The sequence below is a fragment of the Cupressus sempervirens genome, chromosome 3 (assembly GCF_028749045.1).
Source record: "Cupressus sempervirens isolate cs-2001-9-10 chromosome 3, ASM2874904v1, whole genome shotgun sequence".
NCBI classification, from domain to species: Eukaryota; Viridiplantae; Streptophyta; class Pinopsida; order Cupressales; family Cupressaceae; genus Cupressus; species Cupressus sempervirens.
Window position 1 is genome coordinate 535,329,731 of NC_143120.1, and position 24,469 is coordinate 535,354,199.

At 36.2% G+C, this 24,469-nt stretch overlaps 1 protein-coding gene across 1 annotated transcript in view; it reads left to right on the forward strand.

Moving 5' to 3' along the window:
• LOC149567524 (putative WRKY transcription factor 4) overlaps positions 1 to 18,420 on the forward strand; it is a 29,929-nt gene extending 11,509 nt beyond the window's left edge. The window contains exons 2-4 of the mRNA XM_089820744.1: positions 16,153 to 16,904; positions 16,999 to 17,157; positions 17,450 to 18,420. Coding sequence (XP_089676870.1) covers positions 16,153 to 16,904; positions 16,999 to 17,157; positions 17,450 to 17,939 — 1,401 coding nt within the window. The 3' untranslated portion in view covers positions 17,940 to 18,420. The remainder of the gene's footprint in view (positions 1 to 16,152; positions 16,905 to 16,998; positions 17,158 to 17,449) is intronic.
• The last annotated feature ends 6,049 nt before the right edge of the window (positions 18,421 to 24,469 follow it).

Here is a 24,469-nt window from a genome sequence, read left to right on the forward strand (position 1 = left end):
CACATACAAGTCCTCTACATGTCCACTTCAATGTCTCTTGTACTTTGGATATCTTCAAATTCATTCTTTCACTTTCTTAATTAAGATGTTTTCAATTTGGTTCCTCCAATTCTTAGTTCTTCCGAGATGTGTAGCCTCTCGATGCGGCATATGTTATTCTCGAATATCTCAAATAATTTAGGGTTTCCTCCTTTGATTTCCTCGTCCAATGTTGATTTTGCAAACAAAATCTCTACTTGGTTAGCAAGGTCTTGGTGTGCTTAAACTAGGAGTGGTAAGTGTCTCTCAATTTCCTCCCACTTACTCTGTATATGCTCTTTACTGTATGCTTGCATTTCTTTTTGGCTACAACTTTGGCTAATGTTTCAGGTCTTTGTACTTGAGAAGGGCTCCGACTTGGGAATTATCTGATTGGATTTTCCTCGAATGTTTCTTGTAGTAATTTGCTTCGTTCTATTTTTTCTACAATCCTTAAAGATCTTCAAATCACTTGGTCTTGACTAGCTTGTGGGCATTTCTTGCTTTTATTGGGATCTAAGGGCGTGATTTACTCAAACTTGATTTCTTTTAGGGAAATAACTATAAATTATTATTACTATATCTACTGAACAAACTACAAGAAACAATAATAGAGATGACAATGCATACCATAGACAAGAGTGAGATATATCTTTACTCGCACAAGAAAGCATTATAGAAGAAGACTCGAGACGATCAGCCAAGGATTAGAGTTCATATGACTAGATCATACTACTTTCTTGACAATTCATTATATCTTTAAAGGACTTGACGGTTGCCAAGGAGAGCACAAATGTTAACCAACTAATGCTTATAATTGACAAATAGGGTAACCAATATTATAGAACATATTAATAGACATTGTGCACTAACGACAGTTGCTCGAAGAAGATGGCATAGACTAAAAACACAATGAGAGACCTCACTATTCCATTCATCAAGTGAGTAAACAATAAATGCAACAAGTTTGCATTTATAGAAGATGCAAGAAGAGGATGAAACTCACTCTTCAAGAAGAACTCTCAAGCAATGAGGCAACACCTCTCTCTCTAAAAAGGACAAAGATAAGCTAAGCCTAAGTAAACAAATTACATAAATAAGATTAACCTATGGGGTGTTCAATGCTTAATTACACAAACTAAACAATCTTTGAATTTTTTTTAAAATTTACCTATAAATTATTGATTTATGATAATCACAATTTCTTAGAGCAACGCTACTTTAATTTCCACAACATTTCAAGTATTATGTTATTCAAAGTATTCCAACTTCAAGAAATGTTCTTCGTATGAGTGGATTTTGTCTCCAAAGAGAGTATGAGCATGACATGGGTCAACATAAGCAACTTGTTTGTGAAGAGAGAAACTACAAAGGAACGAAAGTTAGAGGTAGAAACAATAGGGCATACAAAACTCAGAGGTGTGTTAGTACACAAACCAACACCTCTTGAAAAACTAGGACAATTTCACAAAAAATAGTGGTTAGTGATTGGTCACATTTTTTCTTGATGTAATGTCCTATTTTGGGATATTTCTGATTTTATCCCTAAAACAATGATTCCAACTTAATGTCAAAATTATAATATATTTATACATAGAGATTGATTGATAATATTCAACTTAAATTTCTGAAGAGAATCTAGAAAGATAGAATTTATCATGATTTTTTGAAATATCTCTCCTTCAGACTGTTTTGTTGAAGATAAATAAAAATTAAATAAAAAAATCTTATCATCATTAATATTAGGATCAATACTTCATAATATGTTCCTTAAAGTCAACCAATTAGGAATTCATTAGAAATGTTCAGAAGATAGAAATGTTTGAAAATTGTGAACGCATGGATGGTTGTCCTTGTATTTCTTGAAGTAGCATTGCTGATGTTAGCCGACTGGACGATCCGGTGGTGTTTCTGTATCCTGTAGCCGACGGTCCGGCGGTGTTTCTGTACTCTGTAGCCAACGGTCCGGCGGTGTTTCTGTACTTTGTAGCCGATCGTTCGACGATGTTTCTTTACTCTGTAGCCGACGGTCCAACGGTGTTTCTGTACTTTGTAGTCGACGGTCCGGCGGTGTTTTCTGTAGCCGACGGTCCGGTAGTGTTTCTGTAGCCGATGGTCCAGCGGTGTTTCTGTACCCTGTAGCTGACGGTGTTTCTGTATTCTGTAGCCGACGGTCCGACGGTGTTTCTATATGCTGTAGCCGACGTCGTCGGTAAATAGTTTGTAGCGGATAGAATAATTGTGGCCGACGGACTCCTTCGGGAAGGTTTGGTAGTAGTATTTATATCCCGTCGGGGATCATTGTAAAGCATTAATCATTCATCTACTATTGTGAATATAATTCTGCTATTCGTGTTCTATTGTCTGTATGTGCTCATTTTCTTTACCTGTACGGTAAACATTTGGCGCCGTTGCCTTATGAATCAGGAAGGTGGGAGGAATGAAGATTAATGCCAAATCAGCTTAACAAGGATCGAAATAAGGCAAAGGGAAAAGATGGAATCCGTATTGCGCGAGAGAATTTAATTCTGGCTTAGCAAGCCGAACGTCGACGGAGATTTCAGAAGATTGCCGACGGAAAATTGAAGCGCGGAGGAATTGTTGGAGGAGACTCGGCAGCGGGTGGAATTGGTGGAAGAAGCACGGGAGGAGTTCTTGAATTTGTGTTCGCCGAGGGAAGAAAATTCAAACGGAAGAGCATCAAGTCGCACGAGCGTGGAGTGACCTCTTCGTCCAGGATAGATTTTTGCGGGAAACAATTTCGGAGGATCCTTCGTCTTCACCAAGGTTCACAGCTGTCGACACCTCCGGTGTGGGAGTGCAGACTGCCGGTGTGGGAGACCAGTCTGCCGGTGTGGGAGTACAAACTGTCGGTGTGGGAGTTCAGATTGCCGGTGTGGGAGTGCCGACCAGTGTAGCAGTGTAGACCTCCAGTGTTATGGTGGGACCCAAAGAAAAGCTGCCGAAATTTGAAGGTGATGGTACAGCCGACCCCATCCGACATTGTAAGACATGTGAGACAATCTGGCGGGCAAATGGAATCACAGATGCCGACGAATGGGCTAGGCAATTTTCGGCAACTCTACGGGGTGTCGCGATTGATTGGTTTTCGGATATGGATCCGTAGAAGCTGGATACCTAGGATAACATTAAAAAGGAGTTCTTGGCGGAATTTAAACTCTTGCGGGATGATAATGAAATCGTAGCGGAAATTTTCAATACCAAGCAAGGGAAGCACAAAACTGTCCGTGTCTACGCCAGGAGATTAAAAGACTTAATAAACAAAATGGAAAGCAAGCCAGCGGACGGATTGCAGAAAAGGTGGTTTGTGGATGGCCTACGCTCACAGTTGCGGAGGAAAATGAAAATTGTACCACCATTGTCATATGCCGATGCTTATAACAGAGCACTGGACCTTGAAAGTGCGCAGAAGACAAAGAAGAAGAAAACCAGCTCCTCTGACTCTGATGATGACGAATCTGCTGGTGATGATAGCAGCGACGACGAAGGTAGTAACAAAAAGATTCGTGCCTTACAGAAGGATATGGTTCGAATGATGAAGGAGTTTAAAAATATGCAGAAAGAGCCAAAAGGTAGTGAATTGTGGTGCACGGAATGTAAGACTGACGGTCATACTAAAGGATCGTGTCCGAAGAACCAATTCTGTGACATCTGTTAGATCATGGGACATTCGACAAAAGACTGCCCCTTTAACATGAAAACAAGAGGATCTCCGCAGGTGCTTCTTACGCAGCAGGCTTCCCCGTCGGGCAGTAACGGAAATGCAAACAATGATGGTGCCACATTCGGAGGGTATAGGAATAATAGCAGAGGGCAAAATAACAACAATGCAATCAATAACAATAATAATGGAAGCCGAAGTCGAACCCAATATGATGCAAACGGACGGCCGATCGTTCAATGCCGAGCATGTAATTTGTGGGGTCATTTTGCGTGGGATTGTACAGCGGCAAACACACCGAAATTATTATGCAGATGGTGCGGACCCGGCGATCACGAAGATTCCAAGTGTCCAAAGGTTGGAGTAAACTTGATCACTGGTGGCACGGATGTAGAGGAGGTTCTGGCAATTACACGGAGGCAAGCGGAGGAAAAGAGAAAAGTGGGGGAAGCGCAGGTGGACATTGCAAAGGCATCGTCGGTGGGGACATCTCAGTTGAAGGACATCACCGGTACCTTGGCAAGGAACTTCGCAGAACAAAACATTGTATGATAGATCTTACAAACGGAGATACCGGTCAAGATAAGTGACCTCCTTCTCACAATGCCCCAGTTACGGACGGCCATTCTGAATCATACATCGTTTCTGAAAGTAACGGAGGACAGAGGAAGGGACAGTAGGGAAGTGATGACAACAGACCTGATGTTGCTCGCACTCACCTCCGGACGACATCCGGTAGTCGTCGAGATGGGGATTTTGGGAAATGTTTTGACAGAGACAATTGTTGACGGAGGGTCTAGCGTGAATGTCTTACCGGAGGATACTTGGAAGAAGTTGGGAAAGCCGACATTGTGGCCACCTGCATTTTAGTTGCTCACGGCAGACCAACATGGAATCAAACCGTTGGGAATTCTGAAAGCGCAACCGGTAACAATTGGTATGCAACCATTTTTATTGGATTTTATGGTCATTCCATTAAAAAGAAAAGACTATGATGCTATTCTGGGACGGGATTGGTTGGTGCAAGCAAAAGTAAAACATGATTGGAAACACAATACCCTATCAATGGAGCGCAGAGGCAAAAGCTTCATAATTGACCTGCACACACAAATGGTTGGCGAGGAGGCAGCATTGTCAGATTCTGACAGTGAAGGCGAGAGTGATGATGAAGGAAAGAGGAGAATGGAACCGGATGAAGGAGGAGTATTGAGACTTGACGGAGGATCGAATGACGACGACCTGGACTCAGTGAATGGCCTTTACCACTGGCAGATAGAAGACTACGAACTCTTTCCGAGTTGTAATATGCTAAGGGTCGACGAAGATGAGAAAAAGGAGGAAAACAAATGTCCGGAGGAATGCAAGGAAGTGGAAGAAGGAAAAGCTGCCATGGCTGAAGCTGAGGGGAAGAACATACAGTCTGAACACAGAAAAACGAAAAATCCCACTCTCCGGTACATGGTGAATGGACCGCACAGAAAGAAAAGGTTACACCACAGCATAAAATTAGTGGAAGGGCACCGACAGCAAGGAAATAATCCAGTTGCGCGACGACCGCAGGCACAATGGGTGACGGGGGTGGCACAAAACAAACGTAAGGCGTACGACGATCAGAATGAATCAAAGTGGAAAAGTTTAAGGGCAGATGGGTTAGACCATATCAGATTCGGAAGGTCGGCGACAATGGAGCGATCAGATTATCAACTTTGGACGGGCAGAAGATACCTCCGGCAGGCAACAGATCCAAATTCAAAATATATGGTGCCAGGAAGACTCCGTCGCTATCACAGTATGGCCAGCTGACTCCGTCGTCGTTGTAGAATGGCGACCCTTGGAGGCAAAATGGAGGTACCTTTGTTAGTTGATTTCTTTTGAAAAAAAAAAAAAAAAAAAAATAAAATAGGGCCGCGGACAGAAAGGTTTGCGGGGAAGGGACCGGACTATCCGCGGGCTTAACATTTTATAACTCCTCTCCTCGCCCAGTTAGCCGCGGGTAGAAACAGAAAGGCCGCGGGCGACGACAGGAAGGCCGCGGGTGAGGACAAGGCCGTGGATAGGACGCGGGTGGCAGTTAGAGTTTCACCTCCGCACTGCAAGGGAAAAGACTTCCGTGGGGAAACAGAGACATAAAAAAGAGTTCTTGTTCTTGCAGAAGGAGAAGAATTTCTGTGTGCAGAGGGATTTGTGGTGGATTGTAGAGGAAGCAGTAAAAAAAAAAAAAAAAAACGACGACAGAATCAAGTTGTTCAAAATGAGTGACAGATGATGCCAAAGGGAAGGGGACACATCCGTGGTTTCCAGAAAGAGTGCAGAATCGGCAGATAATGACAGAAATGGTGTGTTCCGTGCATTTTTGTGTTGGTTTCAAAGTGCTAATTTGGTCTTGGCGGCGAGGGGTGCTGCCCCTCGACCCCGCCCTGTACTGCGTCCCGGGACACTGCCCCAGGACCCCGCGAGGGCGCTGCCCCTCGACCCCGCCGGGGCCGTTGCCCCCTGGACCCCCAGTCGTGGCGGATATCAGTCATGGGAGTCTGACCAGTTCAAAAGAGTTGAAGTTGTTGCAGGCATGGATTGTTTGTGTACCAGAGGCAGTGGGAGTAGGTGTTGGCTGTGAGGCTGTCTTGGTGGATGCGTAGAGAGCTCGGGAGGAGCTGATCGTCCAGTTGGAGGTAGTGTAGCAACACTTGGCTCAGGGTACCGAAGAATTGAAAACAGAGAAAGCAACACAGGTGGCTATCAAGGTCAGCTTGAGGAGACAGTATTGTGTTAGCAGAGGCTACAGATGTAACAGGATGAATGTGGAAGTGATGTGGTAGAAGCAGATTTCTCTTGTTGTAGTCTCTTTGTTAATGTATTTCGTTTGTTAATTTGTCTCAAATATTTTATCAGTCATCAAGAGACGACTTTTCTTTTTGGGGGGGATGGTGTTAGCCGATTGGACGATCCGGTGGTGTTTCTGTATCTTGTAGCCGACGGTCCGGCGGTGTTTCTGTACTTTGTAGCCGACGGTCCGGCGGTGTTTTTGTACTCTGTAGCTGACGGTCCGGCGATGTTTCTGTACTCTGTAGCCGATGGTTCGGCGGTGTTTCTGTACTTCATAGTCGACGGTCTGGCGGTGTTTTCTGTAGCCGACGGTCCGGCGGTGTTTCTATAGCCGACGGTCCGGTGGTGTTTCTGTACCTTGTAGCCGACGGTCCGGCGGTGTTTCTGTATTCTATAGCCGACGGTCCGGCGGTGTTTTTGTATGCTGTAGCCGACGTCGTCAGTATATAGTTTGTAGCGGATAGAATAATTGTGGCCGACGGACTCCTTCGGGAAGGTTCGGCAATAGTATTTATATCCCGTCGGGGATCATTGTAAAGCATTAATCATTCATCTACTATTGTGAATATAATTCTGCTATTCGTGTTCTGTTGTCTGTATGTGCTCATTTTCTTTACCTGTACGGTAAACAGTTGATAGCTTGATTCTCTTTATCATCATTTCTTGAAGGATTTGATGAGGGGATGCTTAATTAATCTTGAATTATCATATCTTAAATAATTGATATTTGACTGATTTGATGACAGAACGGTTGGCACTTGAATAGTTGATATTTGAATGATTAATATATGATGTGAGAATTGATTGCTGGTTTGTTTGCTTGATTCCCAATTGATGTTTGATGGATGATTTAATGATTTCCTATGATTTGATTATTTGATATATTTGTGAATGATGATTGAATGAATGTTGAATTCATAGAGTAATGAGTGATGACTGATTTTTGATTTGATCTATTGGCAAGTGATGTTTGATAAGTGATCTTTGATTGCTTGGAATGATTTCTCCTCTATACTTTATTGGAGAAAGGGTCACCACCTTTCATAAGAATTGAGTTATTAACCTCCATTGCTGCCTTATGAGAATAATAAACTATTTCCCAAATGGATCTACCTTGAATGTCCTCAAACAAATCCTTCTCCGCTTTGTATTTTCCAATTTAAGGGGAAGTCCCACCTCTTCATCATGTCTGCCCTTAGCAGAGTCACATCCTTCAATAACTTCCAACCTGCAAACAATACAATCCTTCCTTTTTGCCCTTCAAAACAGTCATAAACTTTTACAATTTATCACCTTCGAAAGGGTACAACCCTTCATCATTATTGTCCTTTGAAAAAATCACAAGCTTTCACCTCCATCATTTCTGCCCTTTGAAGTAGTCACTTATCTTCTTCAAGTTCTTTTCATATGCTCAATTCTTTCTTCCTTCCTTCATATCACCTTTCAAATGGACTCTACTCCCTTATATATCTCATGTTTTAGGGAGTCACTACTCTTCATTTCATGCTTTTTGACCATTCATAGAATTCAATTACATTATAGTTTTAAAATCTTTATATTTTAGTTTAATTATTATTAATTTATTTTTAAATCCTATTACAAGAAGGGGACTTTACACTTGAGGATAATTTCCAAAATGTTTCAAGAATTGTATGTTTCAAGCATTTCTACTTCAAGAAATACTCAATGAAAGAAGGGATCGGTCATTAAAGAGAGTCTGCACATGAGATTGGTTTATACCGGCAACTAATTTGGGATGAGACTAACCATGAAAGAACGATAATTGAAGGTAGAAGTAATTGTGATTCTCAAGGCATAAAGAATCAAAACACAAGAAAGGGGCACCAAACAAGGTAGCTGATATGTTGTGGCCGATATAAGCATTGTATTTAATTCGACTGTTCTTATATGAGCCAGATGCTGATATTGCGAAAGTATTTCAGCAATTTTATGAGCCCAAAGTGCTATTTTGAGGACGACTAGTTACCACAGAAAGAAAGGATTGTGGTACAAGCTAGGTGTGGCTCAAGGAGAGCACAACTGTTCCTATATGAGCCAAATGCAGATACTGGAGAAGTATTTCAGCAATTTTATAAGTGCCAAGTGCTTTTTTGAGGACAAATAGTTAGCACACAAAGAAAGGATTGTTATGCAAGCTAAGTGTGGCTGAGCACAGTCTTATCATTAAAGAGGTCCAAACTCATGAAGTTAGCAGTAAACTTTGATGCTACTTGCATGCTGTCATTTGGATACTGCACTGTTGTCCCAAAAAAATAAAATTCTAGTGTGTAGAGTTCATACACTTCGCAAAAAGGAGATGGAAACACGCAACAGAAAATACAAAAACTGTGTGGAAATAAACAAAATTAGAATGGATCTAATCAGTCAAAGCTATCTTAAACAATAAATAACAAGGAGAGAGCAGAAATATTAGACTTTCATGAAATTGCTACCTTTTCCGGACAGAGAAAATGATTGTGACTGGAAAGGAGCCTGTTAAAGTTGTGAGGACCTTGGTTTGGTCTTTTGACCTCCATGAGTAGCCAATGGAATGAGCGAAAACAGATTTACATGTTTTTTGTTAGCCTATGTGTGTCTAGGATTAAGAACAACATAAATTATTCTACAAGTTTTAAATCCTATATTTGGAAGATTTGTAAAATGATAAAGGAAATGAAAATCCATAGATGCCAAGGAAACAATACAATACATAAATAACAAAGCAAGAGAAAAAGAATAGAAAATCATATCCCAAGAGAGTGGAAAAAGCTTCACGATGTTTGCAAGATCAACGAATATTATAGAATCTTATAAAATAGTGAAAGAGAAATAGGAAAATTGCAGGAAGGAGGTTGCATGTGCATTGTGAACCCATCATGGAAGATGTGAAGTCTCAGAGAGTCAAAGCCATGTGCAAAGATTGTCAAACATGGAAAGGGAATCACAAAGTGAACTGCTGGAGTCTACAGGTTTCGACCACGCATCAGTCGAAAATAGAAGGAATCAGAAACAACTCTAGCTTAGGTATCAAATGGAGTCCATATGACCATGCAGGCAGGTGATGCTTTAACATATGCTTAGATGTTTGCTTTCTTACTCTTAACGTTTGAGAAGAAATGGGTGGAATCATTATGAAATAGTAACATTTGACAAAACATAATAAACACACAACACAAGCCATAAATGGCATCTGGATTTGGACCTAAGCTAGGAAAATGGGCTAAAATAGTCCTTCAAACATGCTATGTAAATGGACACCAAAACTAGGACAATTTATAGTTTCCAAAATAGCAGGGTATTGAATTTTCAACCTTACACAAGGCTAGCCTATATACATCTGTGTTTACTTATCCCAATATGTACTATCAGCCATGAGTGAATAATTGTATAACAAGGGAAGGAATTCTGAGTCAAATTTAAAATGGTTAGGTGGCTGTTTTCACATATACTAACTGCTACTCATTACCATATTGTGTGACTAATAAAAGGGAATACATGAATCTAATGATTGTTTAATGAATTCAACCTTCTATGCTCCTACCCATAAAGGAGTATTCTGGCCCTGCAAATTACATTGCATATTGTTATCATACAACTCATTGTGTACTTGCCATAATGTATAAAGAAGAGAGGATGGGAGATGGGAATCCCAATAAATAGAGGCCTAATTTGCAACCTCCAGTTTTGTTATATAAATTGTAATCCATGAATGACTACATCAGTAATAGAATACACAAATCACTATGAATTACTTAATAATTTGTTCCTATTAACCAAGGGGAAATAGTTGCAGCATGCACAATAAATAAAATAGGTGGTTTTAGAGAACAATGAGGTTGATGATTTTCTCTATGTTACCACGAGGAATCGCAAATAAGATTACAATGGTTGAAAGGTTACTCATTGTTGTTGTGAATCTTTGCAAGTAGTTCATAGAATGTGTTCAAATTGTATACACATCACATCAAAAATTCCAGAAGGGGTTCAATAATATCTATTTTTTTTATATATGTATATATTTAACTACATTTGGTAAGGAGACACACATGTTACTGCAAAGTGCACATAAAGATGAAACTAAAGAGGCTATCACATTGAAAATTAAATAAACCTTACAAGGAAGCTCCTATATTATTATTTAAGTACATCCCCAATGGCTGCAAAATTCAACCAATCTTATCTCTTGTGCAAATTCCGTTTGCAGATCTAAGAAACTTTGAGTACAGGGAATGGAATCCATCCCTTTCCGTGGTGGGTCTATTATAACATCAGAGATGATTTTTGCTACATTTCTATCTTGAAATTTCATCAATGAAATCATATCACATTTTTAAAACATAAAAAAATGTCCTCTGCAGCTTTCATATAAAAGAAAACAATGAAAAAGTAGGAAAAATTGTGCACTCCATTGGTGAGGTGTTAACCATTACTGCCCCTTTATGCACATTTCAACTCTCAATTTATATTTGCACACTATTTTTCAAATATAGAAACTGAGGGCTAATGACCCTTATCCAATACATAGATACAAATACTCTGTGTGTGTGAATTTCAATACCACCATTAACAGTGTACCTAGATCTGAATTTTTTAACTTGAAATTTTAGGAGAAACACTATCAAACATTGTATTAAAAGTAATTAGGAAGCCGTCCCTCAAGTTACTTGGGTGAGGAGCTAAAACAGGGCCAAGATATTCACAATAACTGATTGAGCTAGCTGGACAAGGAAATGAAGACTATGAAAGGCTATTAAATTTGATAGGAGAAATACTATCAAACAGGGCCAAAACATTGTATTAAAAAATAACTAGGAAGCCATCCCTCAATTTACTTGGCTGAGGAGCTAAAACAGGGCAAAGATATTCACAATAACTGGTTGAGCTAGATAAACAAGGAAATGGAGACTATGCAAGGCTACTTAAATAGGGCTATGGAAGTCAGCAACACACCATTCATAGTAGACTAAGGAGATGGGAATCAGGATCCTGCCAAGAATCTGAAAAGGACTGATAAAAAATTGGAGGTTCCCATTTTGAAGGGTAATACTATAGAATGAGGAGCATCATGAAAACGAGCTATGAAGAAAAAAGAAAGAAAGTTGCAGGAATCTGTGGACATGCATGATACATTTTAAGAACAGATTCTGGAAGCTGCAATTTTTTTGAAAATATTCTAGGTCTCTGGTCTTTGATCTGGTGTTTTCATTTGTGTCAGCTTTGGTTCTCTATGTAGCTTGTAGTTTGTATGCTGATGTTTTGTTGATGCTTTGCTGGTTGCAAAGGATTTCAGGGCCCTTTGAAGCCTATTTTACTCTCATTTAAATTAAAAATATTGTATACAGATTAATACATACAATTCAAGATCATTAATTTTGACTGGTGGCACGCTAGACACACTAGCTCCCTTGTTTGACCACAGCAAACCAGTCATCCAAATGAGATATTTGATATCTTTTGTCACCATTTCAATCTTGCAACTATCTTTAAGGTGTGTTGACAAGTTAAATAAGACTAAAAGTTTTCCAAGTCAATACTCAGGGAATGTCCCCCTTCCCCTTTGAGTATATAACTTGGAGGTTTTGCTTTAACTCTTGCCATCATCATCTCTATAATTAACACTTCTAATCTAGAGGGCACCATATAAATTTAAAGGATTTTCTCCTGAAATTCTCTTTCATTTCTTTCTTTCCATTGGTGGCAAGTAAGAAAAAATGGGCATGTCACCCATAGGCAAGAAAAAAGAGCCTTTTGTTCAATAATGGCCAGCTTATAAAAGGTTGCTGCAAAGTCCCTTGCAGAGCTCCAGACCAGTTTAGGTGAGCTCATAGCCATGATGAGCATTTTTCAGTGTTGGGACAATTTGCTAACATGTGCTCAACAGTTTCTTCATCTTTGAAACAAAGTCAGGTTTGACAATGTTGGACAAGTTCAACAAAAATATCTTAAACCTTTTAATCACTTGCATTGGCTTTCCTCAAAATTTAGGAGGATTGAAGTTGGAAAAGGTTTTGAAGTGTCCATTTGACACCTGTGAGCATACACCCTGGAATAGGAATTTAGGATATTGTCATCCATAGAAATGAACTTTCTGAAGGATCCGACAGTGATTTCTCATACAAGTACCTGTGGATATTCCTCTAGAAGATTATAAAGTAGTAACTGCATTGAGACCTCCTTGACTAAAGTCAAAAATTGGGTTGTCAGACTTGAAAGAAAAGTCTTACTCCATCCATTAACTAGGGGCTTCCATTTGTTGCATTTTTCTTTGCTTCTTCAATGGAACATGAAACAGTGGAGAATGCATGTAAAAATTATCTTGTTCCTGAATTCATTTTTCCAAGATTTGTAATCCACTACTCTAGGGCTTTCCTTGCTGGCTCCTAGTTGGTGAATTTTCTGATGATGATAGTATTTATTAGAAATTTGAGCAATCAGCATGGAAAAATGAAAAAGATATTAAGGAGTACAAGAGCCTTTCCATTGAGAGAGAGGCCCTAGATTTACATAAAGAAATGATATTTTTAAGGGGAAAAAAATCTAAATCAATTAATTTGATCTATTTGAGCTCAGTCTACTAGTTTGGAGACGGCAAAGGATTGGAATTCTCATTCAAGAAAGGAAACTTCATATTATATAGAATATGTAAGTGAGACATTCCTTCAATTGCATTCACAGTAGAGGTTTGGTGAACCAAATACCATCTCATTAGAGAGTTATGATCTGGAATGGATCATTAGGGATGTATAAATGCTTCATGCATTTTGGTCTAGGTTGCATGGGTGCATGTACCCACACCCCTAGTACGCGTACCCACGTACCCAAGTACTGGGTACTTAGTGGAGAGCATCATAGCTAAGGACCTTGATTAAGATTTCCGATTTATTTATTTTTTCACTTTTTTGTTTGTAGATCAGCTTCTTGTTTATCAAGCTTAATTTAATATGTAGTCAGTTTGAAACTTTGAAGCCAGAAGTTTAGCATTTGCGATATGTCATTGTCATATGATTTATGATTTTTTAGTTCATTGTCATATGATTTATGATTTTTTAGTTCATGTTTAAAGTTTGCCTTCTCTGTTATGCATCTAGATTCTAAACATTTGTCATAAATTATCATTACAAACATATAGCAAATCCAAAACTGAAAACAATGCATTACATTTGCAAACTTTATCACTGTTCTTGTTTTGAAAAACCATTGTCATGACTCATAATTTCAGATTTTCTATAAATATTAAATTATAATTAAAAAATGTTTCACATACCCAAGTACCCCCATCCCCTGTTTTGAAAAATAGCCATACCCATATGGGTACCCTAAGTACCCAAGTACCCCCGTCCCTGTGCAACCTTGAAATTTTTAGTTAAGGTCAGTTTCAACCAATAATTCCAATAAATAACTAGTAATAATGAATTTGGATGGAACAATTTGATCCATTCCATCAAGTCTAGAGAAATCAAGTAAAGTTGAGACAACAACTGGAAATTTTTTTTCATTTAAACTGTTTAAAAAGATTTCATAACAATTGTTATTTCTTGTGGACATTTCCATGCCTTTTTATTATAGGGGGAAACTTGTGACATAATGTTGGTCTTGATGCAGGAGCATCTTGGGGTAGTTGGCAATCATTTATGTTGGAGTGGCTTTTGACCTTGGAGTAGGTGGACTCGGTTGAAAGGAGATGGTGCTCAATCACTATAGCGGTAGTTCTTGGTTTTAGTTTCACCTACGGAACTCGATAATGCTTATGTTGCTTGGTTGATTATCTGCTTGGTGGAACCAGTGCTCGGTGAATGGGAGCTTGGTGGATGTGCTTACTCGGTATGCTCGGTGATACTTGGTGTGCTCGATGGTTGCTGCTGATGCTTGGTTGTTTGGTGCACCGATTGGGTGTTCTTGGAGATTTGTTCGGCCAACTTGGTGCCTTTAATATGCACAATGTGTGAGCATGACATGGATCGAATGTGGGATGTGTGAGGACCTATTTGGGTCTTGGCTCTTTCTCTTAGGTACATTTAGTGATTGTTTTGAGCCAACTAAGCCTTTCTATTTGTAAGAGGTCGACTTGTGGCCGTGCAAGTATAAAAGAGGGGTTTGGGTAGTGTTGTAGGTAGTGGGTGGGAGTAGCAGAGATTCAAGGAAGGAATCTAGAGTTGTGAATTGGAGTAGAGCTAGTAGCTCAGCTTGGGCTTAAGAAACGAGAAGGTTGCTTGTTGGCTTGCGAGAACAAGTTTAGATCTTGCTTGGGCTTTCTACCAGATTGTTGTGTTGTTATAGATCTGGGCTAGCTAGGCGTTATCTGGATCTTGTAGAACTATTACTGTAATTGCTTTGTATTTGGCCATAACCGGGAAGGCCTTACAACCCGACACATTGCATGTAGTCAATTATTTGGTGAATAAAGAGTTGGATTTTCTATCAGATCCTGTGTTGTGTGTTGTGTTTCCATTGTGTGGTAGTACGTTGGATGCTTGGTAACCTCCATTGGGGGTTCACTTGGCCTTGCACTGCGTCAGGTCCTTTTCATGACATTGATCTATGATCTTGGCCTCATTCTCTATAGCAGATTTGCTGATTTCTTTTCACAATCCTTGTTTTGCAACTTTTGTGAATTACATGCTGACTCTTCCACCTGTGTGGTCATCTGTTGACATCTTTTTAATGGACTTTTTCTTCTTGTTTCTTGTCTGTTGAAGATTCATCCATCCAAGCTGTCTACATTATTGATCCTATCCAAGCCTAGGGTCAAAGATGACTATCTGAAAAGGGTATGTTCTCCTTTGTAATTATTACCATAAACAAAATAGACTAAATGCATCTCCACCTCAAATTCATTCTTACTTTGAGCAAAAGTATTTCACTTTGACTATCTTCTCAGTGAACAAGTGCTATTTTATAAAAGTGTTTTATGTAGATAGAAGCTACATGAGAGGAAAATGGATACAAAAAATTCACGAGACTTTGAAAAATTTAATGGTAGAATTTTGCACCAAGAAGCTGTCCTTTCTGAACCAGTTTATTGGTTGCTTGCATGCACACACTTTAAGTTATAATCACGATAAGCTAAGGGAAAGCTCTAATTTTAATAAACCTGCAGAAGACAGAAAGGTCAGTAAGAGATGAGAGCTGTTTACTATAGTTGTGCTATGGTTTAGCAGATTGTAAATAATAAATATAGAAGAAAATCTGTGATTACTATTGCTGATGACTATGTAACATCATGAGGGAAGCTTTGTATGTCACTACGACCTTTTCTTATGGAGCTTTACATCCTCTAATCCTTTATTAATGATCATTTATAATTTAGATTTCATCAGTTGTAGTGGATTCATAGATTATATTATATGGGAAACACATATCCATGCATGGCAATTCATGACTGTTGTCTGTAATGGATGACAATCATGGTGTAACAGAAAATACTATCTTCTGTAGAGCTGTTCTGTAAGTGCTTTGATTTTGTGATCTTATTCTGTTTTGTAATCTATTGTATGGATCATGAATCAATAATTTTTTTAGGGATTGAAAAACTTTCCATTTGGTGATTGTTCTCTTGGAGGTTTCATGTTTCAAAACTTTAATACACTTTCCTAATATATTTGTGGCTAATTTACTTCCATCCTGATCAGGGACAATTTGGTATATCACACCAGCAAGTCCTAGCACGAATTCAGGCGCAAGCACAGGCTCAGAATCATCAACCAATGCAAGTTCAAGCGTCACCTTTTCCTCCTTTGATGACTTCCACAATCACAGCAACGATGCCACATCAGCTAGAGTATTCAATGGGGTCTGATATTACGTACGGAGGTTCATATCAACATAAGACACAGGCACAACCAGAAATGAAGAAAATAAATGCATCCACTGAACTTGGTTCTCAAGATACTGAACCCAATTATAGGTCTTCACCTCCGATTGCCGTTGAGCGCCCTTCTGATGATGGATATAATTGGCGCAAGTATGGGCAAAAGCAGGTTAAGGGCAGTGAATATCCTCGTAGTTATTATAAATGTACCCATCCCAAATGCCCTGTGAAGAAGAAGGTTGAACGTTCCCATGATGGTCAGGTAACTGAAATTGTTTACAAAGGGGAACACAATCATCCCAAACCCCAACCTAGTAGACGTATGGCTGCAGCTGCTCAGCATTTACAGTCTGATGACATCAATGAACGTATAGATGGTAAAGCTGATGGATCGATCCAAATTTATTCCGGAGATGCTAATATTGCAGATTCATCAATGTCATTGATGGGGCGGAATACTGGGCAAGGGAGTCCTGAGCAATCATCTGGTTCAAGTGACGATGGTGAAGATGATGAAGATGGCAGCAGGGCAGATGATGCAGATGACAATGATGAATCAGATGCTAAAAGAAGGTAATGAGCTTTATAGGTAGATTTTATTTTCTTCTGGTCTGAGTGTTTGGTTGTCTCTACTTGGCTTGTAATGATTTCCGATTGACGCGAGCAGGAAGAAAGATAAGAAGATAAAGGAAATAATTGCTTCATCTAGGACGATTAGAGAGCCTCGCATTGTTGTGCAGACGACAAGTGATGTAGACATCCTGGATGATGGTTATCGTTGGCGTAAATATGGACAGAAAGTGGTGAAAGGAAATCCTCATCCTAGGTTTTTATCTCTTCTCCAACCAGTGATCAATTTTTTGCAGTTTTTATTAGCTGGGCCTTTGCTTGCATTTTTAGAGAATGCCTCAGCATCATAAATGATAAATCTCTGCAAGGTCCCACAGTTTTCAGTAGCAATCAAAAAATACTTATAAAATTGCATTCAAGATGTTTGCATGGTTTATGAATTCATGACATTTAGGTTTTTCTTCTTCAGTAGATTTGTAGAATTTGATTATTTTTTTCTATTTTTTTGTTTGGTTTAATTGTTTAATGGTTGTTTTTTAATCATTCAGGAGTTACTACAAGTGCACCAATGTGGGATGCAATGTACGCAAGCATGTTGAGAGGGCATCCACTGATATTAAAGCCGTCATTACAACCTATGAGGGAAAGCATAATCATGATGTTCCAGCGGCGAAGAGTAGCAGCCACGACGTAGCAGGCTCTGGAGTGCAACTTCGTGCTGGAAGTAGTGCCAATACTAGCAGCAACCTTTCCAAGCCGTCTAATATGTCATTACTGGAACAGCAACAGCAACAGCAACAGCAACAGCAGGCTGTAAGTTGGGCTTCACAGGGTATCACTGGAGAGAATGGCACTCAAAACTGCGGTGGGACCTCGCAGAATTATGCCTCCTCTTTGGTAGGTACAAATAGATTAAACATGGGAAGGCCTTTCAGTAATGACAACAGATTCAGTTTTTCAGGAGCAATGCAAGGCTTAGGCACCGTGAGGCCCAAAGAAGAGCAGGAAACTACCTCAGTCACAACTGGGTTTTTCTAAGCTGTTGGCTAGCCGTTGACATGAAAGTTCAATGCATGGAATGTGTTTGGCGAACATATGACCTTGACACACTTACTCTGTTGTCTGCTATTTTACCAAGATACCTAGGTTATTCAACTGTCCATGGTTAAAAAACTAAGCTTCTTTATACAAGGGTAAATTTTATGGATCCATGCTAAACAGCTCTTATTGTCAAGATAGGTTCCTCTGCCTCCCCTCTACGAGATGCGAAACAGCTCTGGTCTTGTCAATGTTCCATCATTTGAATCATAGACAATGATGTGTCTTTCTACATTTTTTATGGGCCTGTCTCCTTCGCAAGGCCCTCGGTATACTTGTATAATTACGTTACAGTTTACAGGACTTGAATCGGGACCTCTATACATCATTGGATTCATATGGCCATAAGTCTGAAAACTAATGTGCTTAGTCGATTTGAGTTTTTGGAAGTCAATAATAAAATATATCTCAGGGTTTATGATGGTTCTTTCCAATCATCACTGCATGGCCCAGATAAAGAACTCTTTTAAGAATAAGAAAGGCCAAACAATTTGCAGACATACAAGATATTTAATTGCAAATAAAGTAAATAAGGCCATTTGTTTAATAGATGTAGATTAATACTTACCAATAACTTGAAGGGGTGCCATACAGATTATATGATTTTTTTCATGTTCATAAGCAAAGGGAAAAAGACAGTAAAAACAGTAAGTGACCTAAAAGTGACCTAAACGACATATTGACATAGTTATCAAAATGCATAGACAATCTTAAAACAAGTGTAGTAATAACTTGAAAGGGTGCCATACAGATTATATGATTTTTTTCATGTTCGTAAGCAAAGGGAAAAAGACAGTAAAAACAGTAAGTGACCTAAACGACATATTGACATAGTTATCAAAATGCATAGACAATCTTAAAACAACTTACCAATAACTTGAAAGGGTGCCATATAGATTATATGATTTTTTTCATGTTTGTAAGCAAAGGGAAAAAGACAGTAAAAACAGTAAGTGACCTAAAAGTGACCTAAACGACATATTGACATAGTTATCAAAATGCATAGACATATTGACCTAGTAAGTGACCTAAAAGTGACCTAAACGACATATTGACATACTTACCAATAACTTGAAAGGGTGCCATACAGATTAAAACGACATAGTAAGTGACCTAAAAGTGACCTAAACGACATATTGACATACTTACCAATAACTTGAAAGGGTGCCATACAGATTATATGATTTTTTTCATGTTCATAAGCAAAGGGAAAAAGACAGTAAAAACAGTAAGTGACCTAAAAGTGACCTAAACGACATATTGACATAGTTATCAAAATGCATAGACAATCTTAAAACAAGTGTAGTAATAAAATGATTATATAATATTTATGGCTCAACATTTTTCTGTATATATACAACTAAGCTAGTGTTGGTATCGAGGATGGCCCATGGGATATAATGTTAAACGAAGAGAGCTAAAAAAGAGAATGATATGTTATTATAAGGACAAAAAAATGGAAATGTTCATAACATTTTTTTGTATATATACAACTAAGCTAGTGTTGGTATCAAGGATGTCTATGGCCCATGGGATATAATGTTATACAAAGAGAGAGCTAAAAGACATAATGATATGTTATTATAAGGAAAAGCAAAGGTAGAATAATAGAGAGAGTTGAAGAAAATTTGAAAAATATTAATAATTTTATTATTATAAGAAATATATAAATAATTATAAAAATTATATTATATGAATGAACTACTTATTTCTACCAATTCAATTATAAGTTGAAATATTTAATTAAATTTTTTTTGTTGATTACTTAAATCAAAGTACCAAAATATGTAATAAGTTTGAGGGGTAGTATTAATGGTATAGAAAAAAATTGAGTAAAATTGTAAATTAGTAGAAGATAATAAATGTGTTTAAAATAAGAAACATATTTAACTCTATATTTGATTAAAATATCTATATTTGAATATCATTTTACAAATTACAAAAATAAACATCAATGCCAAACTAGTAATAAATCTATTTAAAATAAAAACTATAAAACATTGAAGTCTATATTTGAAATTGGTAAGGAAAATAGATAGGAATAATTAATATTGATTAGACATATTTGTGAGGTGAAGATAAAAATGATTTAAAAAAAAAGAGAAAGTTTATCTACTTGTCACAAATGTGAAAAAGATAAAGTTGCAATTAATACATTCATTTATAGAGGTGTTCTAAAAATGATTGTGGTTTTTTTAATTTTATCCATTTGTCACAAATGTGGAAAAGATAAAGTTGCAATTAATGCATTCATTAATAGAGGTGTTAGAAAAAATATTTGTATTTTTGTTAAAGAAAATTGATTTTTTTCATTGCCTTTTTCATCATGAGCCAATACAATTTTTAAAAATTTATATTTTTCAATTAAAAAAAAAATGCATATTAATATAGCTTTTGCAAACATTAGTATATCTTGAAATTTTTAGATTATGTAACTAATATGGAACCTCATGATTCCATTAGTTTCATGCCAAAGGGCAGAAACTAAAAACAGTAAGTGACCTAAACGACATATTGACATACATAGTTGTGAAAATGCATATACAATCTTAAAACAAGTGTAGTAATAAAAGTTTGATGCAATAATTCATTTAAATAAAATGAATATATAATATTAAAATATAAAATTTGAAATAATTAAATTAGTATAAGACTAATATATAATATTGTATTAAAAAATAAAACATAAAATATTAAAATATAATTATTAAAAAATAATAAATTATTATGTTATTTGTAGCAAAAATATTTTTTGAGTCTATGAAATAGTTGAATATAAAAATGTAAATTAAAATGAGTAAACCTAGAAATAAAAGAGATAATAAAGTAAAAATTTGAAGTTTACATATATTTTATTATATAGGAGTCTAAAATATTTAGTACAAATAAACAAGATTAAAATTTTAATTAGTTATAAGAAAATAATTGCATTGAATTAGTATTTGATTAATATTTTAATATTATTATATAAATATTTTCATTAAAAAATGTAATTTTCAATTTAGAAAGTTAAGAAAAATTATTTAGGTTATAATTTTATTAGTTTAGTTATATAAAATAATATATTAAACTTAATAATTAATTATCATTAAAAATCAATTTATTTGATATTAATGATAATATTTAATATAATTGAATTGAAATTTTAATATTCTTAGATATAAAAAAAAATCTAATATTTAATTTTATAATTTTAAAACATTTTCATTTTATTTTTAATAATTATTTCATATTTAAATAATTTTTAATTAAAAAATATTTATTATTAAAAATAATTTATAATATAAATGTAATATTATTATCTTAATGTATTTATATTTTTTTATATTTTGTTTAAATTTAAAACCATTTAAAATATATTTGATCTCTTTCATATTTTCATATTTCCATGTTTTCAAAATATTGCCTTACAATAGGTATTTTCATAGATCTATGTTTTTGAAAATATTGCCTCGTGGAAATTGCCCACCCCAAATGTATGGGCCAATCAAATTGAAGTAAAATAATTTCATTGATTTAAAAAATTAAAAATCTTCCATATGTATATTAGAAAAATAAAAGATCGAAATTGAAAACAAATATACTTATATGTGATTGGTTGAAACAAAAAAAAATCACTACTCCTTAAATGATTGTAATAGTATTAGCCTATGACAAATACAATTATCATCCTGATAACTATTTAATTTTTATAGAAGAATACTAGATAAATGACTCTAGGATAGGTTTTTATATATAGTTAGTATTTTTAATAATTTAATGACTAATTAATAATTCACATTTTTTATATAAATTATTATCATAAATAACTTTCTAATACTTCATATTAGAAACCTATGTACAATTATTATGAGAAAAATTATTTGAAATATTATTCATTAATTAAAGATTTAATTTTTAGACATTGTTCAATTAGTTCTTTGTGTTTCATATATAATCTTATATATAAGTCATCCATAAATATAGCATAACAATAGGGGTGGTGTTTTGAAAATCCTTTCTTATAAGACTCAAAATATACCAACCAATCAAGTTAGAGTAAAATAGTTTTAATCAATTTAGAAATTAAAAATCTCACAAATGAACATTAGAAAAATTTAAAGTTAAAATTAGAAACAAAAATACTTAAATCTAATGTAAACATAATTGTAATTGAAATTTGTGTTCTTTATATTAATGTTCTTAATTACATGTGATTTGTTTTTAAATAAAAGTGCAAGTGTGGAGGTGAATTTAGAATGTTTGAAAATTTAAATTTGAACTCTAATCATCATTAATTACAAGTTGTTACTAGTTGGCTCAAGCATGACTAGGCATTGTATATAAGGACATGCTCTATATACTTTAAGGTATTCAAAATCAAAGCACCAAGAGATTATCATTAGATATATTCAAGAGAGCATTGTGTCACATATTTAGCATATATAATACCTTTTCACTTACCAATATATTAGAACATTTAAAAAAAAAAATTCGTGAGAGGCTGAGGCCAGATATATATATTACTCTAGAACCTTATCACTCTAAATCTCCTTATGTCCTACTATCTCCTTATGTCTCCCCTCCTTATTTCTCTATGGTCCCCAATTTTGGCTTCACAAAATTGAGGCAACCTTACATATTTTTCTTATGAATTCCTAGGTGCATCCTTTAAGCTTTAATGCATCAAAAAAGTATTATGAAGACAATTCTTTATCCCTGAATTGTACTCTATGCTGCTCTATCTATGCATTCTTTTAAAGGTTTTTGTCAAGCCAAATCCCAAATCATTTGCTAATTAGAGTTTTTCTTCTTTGACTGCAAACACTTGATTTTTGGTAAACTTTCACATCTTTTCTTCATTTTTCTTTGTGCTATAAATAGTTTTTAGTCTTGTTTTTTCCTTAAGTGAATAGCCCTTAAAACTCCACTCATTTTGAACTAACTTAGGTCAAAATAAGAGATGTTTAGCTCAAGTTGTAAAGGAAAAAGTTAGGGTTTTTCAAGATGACTGCATATCTTGATTTAAAAACTTCATAAAAGTGGGTTTTTTATTGGTAAAAACATGATATAAATTCATAGTTAATACTTAAAGTGGATTTTGATATACATTCTCAAGTTTCAACTCATTGTGAGTTGATTTGACCATAGTTTTTAATGCTTTACAAAATTAGCCTATTTCAAGTCTATTTTCATGTTACTTTATTGAAAACTATAGTTAATTATTAAATTAAATTATTCAGTTAAAAGGTTTTAAAAAGGTTAAAGTTGGTTACTTCTGATTCACCCCCCCTCTCAGAAGTAAATCTTCCCACTTGTAAATTCTAACAATTGGTATTAGAGCTAAGTTCTCACAAGGAGGAGCCTTACAGCTTGGAGAAAATATCTAGAAATGGAAGTCTACAAACTTGGGAAGATCTTAGAGATTCAGGCAATTGATATACAACTTGCTTTATATGCTTTGGAAGAAGCTAGAGAGGAACTGAGAAAATCCTTAAAGAGAAGAAGAGAGATTGCCATAGTTGAGAATGATACACAATACAAGGAGATTGACACCTCAAAACTGTATACAAATGGAGATTCCAAAGAGTTTGATGCAACAATAGCAGACCTAATGGAGAAGAATAGAGCTCAAGCTAAAGAAATCAGAACACTCAAGCTTGAACAAGAGTCACAAGCCATGATGCTTTGTAAGGTAATTGAACAAAAGAAAAGAGCCATTGAAGATAAGGCTATGCTAGAAGAAGACAAGAGGAACCTTGCCAATAGACTGGAAGAAAAGTCAATTGAGCTTGCAAGAATTTCAAACATGTAGCTAGACACCCTAAGCCAGATGATGAATGCACATCATAAATTGAATGTCAAGGACATTGAGATCTCTACACTGAAGATGCAAAATGACTTGAAAAGAGAGAAGGAGATTGTAGAGAGCTTCAACAAACCTAATGAGGCCATTAAGTACTTTGAGCAACTACTGAAATCACCAAGGGCTAACAACAATACTTCAAGACTAGGATACACCAGCACTGAACAAGGAGAATCATCCAAGACTGCAGAAGAAAGGAGTAAGAAAGCTAAGAACACTAAACCTATTTGTCATTTTTGTGGTAAAAAAGGACATACCTCTAATGTATGTAGGAGCAAGAATGCTCATTAGCATGAAAAACCTAAGAATGCAAGTAACTGTCATAAGTGCAACAAGCAAGGACATCAAGAACATAACTGTAGGACTAGGACTGTCAGAACACCAAGATTTGAAGGGCACTACTACAATTGCAAGAAGTATGGACATAGATCTTTTGACTGCAGATCAAAGCCCATGTGGACACCTAATCAACCAACAAGGGGAAATAACCATGGACATCACTACAGTTGAGACTACAACACTAGGTATAGCTGTCATTACTGTTAGGAATATGGACACATTCCTGAAAATTGAATAAGAACACATTTCAGGGGAAACTACAGTAGATGGTTAAGTCAAACCACAT